This window comes from Lygodium microphyllum, chromosome 15, assembly GCF_053477565.2.
Source record: "Lygodium microphyllum isolate KBCC chromosome 15, Lygodium_microphyllum_v1.1.10, whole genome shotgun sequence".
NCBI classification, from domain to species: domain Eukaryota; kingdom Viridiplantae; phylum Streptophyta; class Polypodiopsida; order Schizaeales; family Lygodiaceae; genus Lygodium; species Lygodium microphyllum.
Genome location: NC_141149.1, coordinates 117,109,451 through 117,115,450, shown reverse-complemented (window position 1 = coordinate 117,115,450; position 6,000 = coordinate 117,109,451). Strand labels below are relative to the sequence as shown.

The 6,000-nt window shown below is 43.8% G+C and overlaps 1 protein-coding gene across 1 annotated transcript in view; it reads left to right on the top strand.

The window, feature by feature from the left end:
- Positions 1–336: 336 nt before the first annotated feature.
- Positions 337–6,000, top strand: part of LOC148024960 (uncharacterized protein At4g14100-like) — a 40,108-nt gene continuing 34,444 nt past the window's right edge. The window contains exon 1 of the mRNA XM_087694643.1: positions 337–953. Coding sequence (XP_087550769.1) covers positions 473–953 — 481 coding nt within the window. The 5' untranslated portion in view covers positions 337–472. The remainder of the gene's footprint in view (positions 954–6,000) is intronic.

Genomic DNA, 6,000 nt, shown 5'->3' with positions numbered 1-6,000 from the left:
AGTAGGTCAAGATTTGGAGCAGCTCCCTAATTGCCCAAGTTGTCATGTTTGGTGACCATGGTAACTTCGACGAGGAGTTCATCAAAGTAATTCTTTTACTGAGGGCACTAGTGATTAAGTTTATTTGGAATCACAGGAATGCAGGGGTGTTTCCTAGTAGAAGATTGCTTGATCGCATTGAGTTGATTCACAGAGGTTGAAAAGTGATACCTAAGCTTTGATTAAGAAAAGGGGGGGGCGTAAGTGCATGTATGAAAGGTTTTGTATAAGAAGCAACTTGTAGCTTACCTTTGGCTTATGCCTGAATCCTCGATGTAAGGTGCAACTTCCCTTTACTTAATATAATACAACCGCATTACAAAAACAAAATGAAGATCAGATGGCTCGTCAATATGTTCACAGGACATGATCAGGAACTGTTGCTACAAACCTTCCATTTCCTTTTCCTGGTGGTCGGCAGGTGCAAGAGCTAATGGCTGGGCTGCTTCGTCTCGTCTTCTTCCTTATCATCATTTGTGGCTACCCTAAACACAAAGATGTGCAAGCTTCCTCTGCTGCGTCCCCAGACAGCCCCACACCATCGCCCTGGCCTCTGCAGTTCCATTCCCTGCTGTTTATCAACTCAAGCTCGGGCGCTCTGCAGGCCACAGACCTCTGGTACGACTGGCCCAATGGCCGCAACCTTAACATAATGCAGCACCAGCTCAAGAATGTGCTGCACGACGTGGAGTGGACCAATGGCACCTCCTTCTACTACGACCTCGACGCCGCCACCTGCTTCACCATCACCTTCAATGTGGGCATCCTCCGGCCGGATTGGATGGACAATGCCACCTACCTCGGCCAACAGAGCATTGATGGATTCACCTGCAATGTCTGGAGTAAGGAGGATTTTATCACTTACTATGAAGATGTGGAGACCAGTCGGCCTGTGCATTGGGTTTTCTTCTCTGGTAGGCTTCAAAGTTGAGCAATTTTGGTTCATTGTAGATGCCATCTTCCTAGTTTTTATATATGCATTTGGGTCTCTATATGAGGCCTCCTGTAGTGGGGGCCACAGCAATCTATTTAGGGGTGGATGGCCAAAATCTTGCTAGCTCAGGAACAGTCATGATAGGCATAGGGAAATCCTCAGCCAGTTGTGACTCATCAGGTCTTTGTGCCTTCTATTTAGAGTAAAGCTTGAACCTTAATAAGAACTGTAATTCCTTCTTTTCTGTTTTGTACCTATGCAGCAAGACCTGCTCTGAACTTTTGTGATCCATCTAAGTCAACAAGCTTTGGCTCCTCTTGATTTGGAGTAGAAGTAGGAATCTGTCCGTGATGCTCTGAAGGTTGCTAACATTAAAGTTAGTATGCCTCTTCCATTCAGGGGTAACTATAATTAATACATTACATTACTAATCTTGATTCCTTACAATGCTGAATGACCCCTCGTCGCTTGAGCTAGATGATCCTTGCAGTAGCTTTGAAGCATAGTTGCATATTCTTGTTGGACTACAATGTGTACCAATTTTCTTGTGGCCCAATGAGGTGTCCCAAAGGATAAATTTGTATGAAGCCTATAGTGTAGGTGAACTTTGAGTTTTGCCAAAGATGAGCCTCTTTTGGCAGCCCATGTTCTCTAGAGGTCTGTACTATGCAAACTTTGCAACATCTTTACTTACTTGCATCATATAAGCAACACCTACTTCATCAATGTGTCCATGACAAACATGATGCCATCATTTTTTAGGCAGGTCACATACTCCATCAAGATCCCCTCTCAAGTCAATCTCAAATAATTAAGGTTGTAACTTGGTCACTATCTCTTTGTATCTAGCTGGATGCATGCCATGATTGGCACCCTCACGTATCAATGATTATCTAGCTTCATGTAGGTCCAAAATCAAGTGGCAAAAGAGCTTCTTGAGAGTAGGATATTGAAGCGTTCCACTAGGATTCAACTTGCACACAAGATGGAACATAAGTCGTACCCGCGATGTAATAACCACAAAAGGGTGGGGCATTAGACTCACCTCCCAATGATAGAGCCAAATGAACTCACCCTTGAGCCTAGGGTCAGCAGTGTATTAGGTCGTATCCCAAGAGTTTGTGTCCCATATTAGCAATCGACACTATCCCAATGTATGTATGCAATGACCATTGTGTGAGAGTGCACAAGAGAAGAGGAACATGGAGAGAACTAGAAGAGAAAGAATAGAGATGAAATGCAAAGAGGAACATTGATATGAAAACACTGATACAAGGCTACACACAATCAGCCCTTGCATGTGGCGGAGGTGCGTGAGGGAGGGTGCTAGATTGTGGTAGAAGAACTAACTCAAGAAGATGAGTGAGAATGATGATGGTTGGAATGATGATGTGTGATATGGGAGGCATAGAGTAGGGCAGCCATAAATAGGGGATGACCAGCAATAAACTAGCCGACTTGGTCATCATGATGTTTGATGAGCTGATTTGGCTAGCTATAGGATGTAAATGAGGTGCCCCTACTGGCACATGGCATACGTCGCAAATGCATGCACTTATCTATAGTGCACAGTGTGAATAGGCAGTGACAAACTAAGACAATGATAGAGCTCCCTTTAAGTCCTCGTTTGACTTAGATTGAGGCTCACAAGCAGGAGATGTAAACAAAACAAGACATGGAATAACATGTTTGCTAAAAAAATGTAATTGATTCATTTAATACATTGTTATGGCTTATTATTAATTATTGATATTGATTACAAGGATTTTTAATTTGAAATGATTTGTGCCATTGGGGATACTTATGCACCCACAATTCTCAACCCACACTTAAACCACTAGGCTCCAACCTTGTTGGTTTGATTGTGTAACATCTCCCCCACCCCCCCCCCCCCCCCCTCTGCGTCGGCGGCAGCAGTAGGCCCCCTCGTGCTTGTCACCCTTTCCCTCCCCCTCCGTGCGATAGTGTGCCCCCCTCCAGCTCGTCAAAGGTATCCTCATCCACGTGCAGGGCATTTACCAACACTTGCTTGGGTATGCCGCGATGATCATCCTTGCACCCCCGCACCATTGTCAGGAAGAAGAGGAGGAGTGAGAGAGAAGGAGAAGAAGGAAAAGAGGAGGGAGAGGGAGGAGAGAGAGAAGGAGAAAGGAGGAGAAGAAGAGGAAGGGAGAGAAAAGAGGAGAAGAAGAGGAAGGGAGAGAAAAAAGGAGAAGAGGAAGAGGAGAGAGAGAGAAGAGAGAGAAAAGGGAGAAGAGAGAAGAAGAGGGAGAAGAGAGAAGGAGAAGAAGAGGGAGGGAGAGGAGAATAAGAAGGAGAAGAGGAAGAGAGAGGAGAAGAAGGAGAAGAGAGAAGAAGAGGGAGAAGAGAGAAGAAGAAGGAGAAGAAGAGGGAGGGAGAGGAGAATGAGAAGAGGAAGAGAGAGAAGGAGAGAGAGAAGAAGAGGGAGAAGAGAGAAGGAGAAGAAGAGGGAAAGAGAAGAGAGAGAAGAAGAGGGAGAAGAGAGAAGGAGAAGAAGAGGGAGAGAGAGAAGGAGAAGAGGGAGAAGAGAGAGAGGAGAGAAGAAGAGGGAGGAGAAGAAGGGGAAGAAGAGGGAGGGAGAGGAGAAGAAGAAGAAGGAGAAGTGGAAGAGAGAGAAGGAGAAGAAGAGGAGAAGAGAAAAAGAAGAAGAGAGAGAGAGGAGATGAAGAGAAGGAGCTTGAGAGACGTGGAAACGACTAGAGCTGCAGGACCATCATGAGTCGACGGAAATGCGGTTAGAAACACCGGCGGGAACGCAAATAACATGTCCCCCCCCGACCGCTCAGGCTCAGGTTCCTTGCTCTCGATCATATAGTAGCACATGTAAATAGATCTTTGAAATTGAAAATAATCCCATATCATGTAGTCAAGAGGAAAGGAAGATCTGCATGATAAAAGTACATAGAAAAGGAAAAGGACATATAGACTTGAATGAAATGATAGCTTTCTTTAAACAAAAGATGATAGATTTTATGTTGAAATTTTGCATGCGATGCTATTGCCCAGAACTGCATGAACTGACGAAGCCATATTATTTCTTGGGAAATTATAAGTTAGGTGATGGGGGGGAGGATATTCAAGTTACATTGCATACATTGGGAATGGAAAGATAAGGGTGCACTAGGGGTTGTAGTGACAGAGAAGAAATGTATCACAATTGCATTAGGAAGATATAAGGCAATCATAATTTATATTTCATTGAGAGTTAAATGAATCATAGGCCTTTGATTAACATACACTGCGTACGAATGTATATTGCATTCATGGCTTAGGCGGAAGGAAAGAAAAAGATATAGAGTAAAAATTTTGCATAGTATCACACTTAAAGATTGAAGGTTAGAAGATGTTTTTTTACTTAAAGTTGATGTCCAACTGATGACCAACAAGGAGGGTTTATTGCTATACCTTGAAAACCTAAGAATCCAACTCCAAGGACTTAGTCGTTTCTTTTCCAACAAAGGGTTGTCCATCAAAGGCTCTATGGTTGTGAAACTCAATAAACTAGACAAATTGTCAAGTAAGTCGCAACCGTCGAGGCCCGCGCAAGACAAAGGGACCTTAGATTGAGTCCAAGATACAGTCCATTAGACCTATGGATTTAGGGCAGTTGTGAATTGCCAAGAAAGCAAATTGACCAACCAAGTTTAGGACGACGGGATTGTCCAGGAACTATTTGACTATAGTATAGGGAAACCTAAGGTAGTGATCATTTGGGGTCAACGGGATATAAACCCTAACCCAAGGAAAAAGGTAAACAAGCAACCTAGTTTGCTGAACCTTTGGGATCTTGCCAAGTCGCAAATGTCCTAGGATCGAATGCTGGAAGTATTCGGGGAAAGGGAATCACACCTTAGCAATTGGTCGTACAAACAGCCTTCGAAATGATCGTGACTGTACACTTAGGTACATTGTTTGAACTCCTTTGCTCAAGGAACTAATTCAAGGAAAAACACTTAATGCTTCAGGTTAAAAGTTGGAGGGAGAGGCAGGATCAGTTACCTCTGACTATCTGTGTCACACAAAAACAAGTTTCAATGTATGAGGGGCTCATATTTGTGAAAGGGAGATGGATTGCTGCAGATGGAGAGCTCTTAAGAGCTGGTCTACCTTGTCTATGATGCACAGAGGGTTGAGCTTGCCTCCTACTCTCTCTCTCTCTCTCTCTCTCTTTTGGGAATTTATGGCCAAATTGTGACTCATAGCATACATGTAACAATTCTCCTGTTTAAACCTTTCGGTCTAAAATTTTCCATCTTTGGTTCAAAATTTGACCTCGGCACAGACCAGAGGATTAATCCTCGTACAAAAACGAAGATAATGACGCGAACGGATTCTGGGGTCAAAAAATAGTAACTTCCTAAATTTTAGGAGCTGCTTCTATTGCATCCCCACTAGTCTTTTGACCATCTTTGCAGACTATGGCTACATCCAAATCTGTAATGTAGCTCAACTGAAAGTGAATTTCCACTGATGACCCCACATGGACTAATCTCTTGAAGATTTGTCCATCTTCACTTTGAACTAGTTTCTTCCAGGCTAGTTCTTCAACACACTTGTCCATATATACTTTTACAAGTCTCTTCTAGGCTTGTCAATCTACAGTGCTATCAGTCTCTTCCAGACTTATACTGGACCTTAACTGTCCAGTCTTGACTCACTAGACATTCCTGTCCGTTTCACAAACTGGACATGCAACTCAGGCGTTTAGATTTCAAGAGGGATCCTTCCAAAAAGAAAAACCAAATAAAATATGTAATAAAGAAATCAACAAAAAGGTAATAGTTGTCATAGTCTTGTGACAATCTGCCTGGCCCTATCCAAGGGGGTTGTTAGCCGCGCCGGGTTTATGGACCTAACCAGCCGCGAGAGGTCTCTTTGTGGGCGTTGCTTGGAGCGGGACGATGCTTGGGTGCTAGGGGAGGCTCTGGCTGTAAATCCCTTGCCTCCAGATCCCGCACAAGAGGCCGACGTGACTCGAGATGGAATCTCGAGGCCCGTGTACTAGT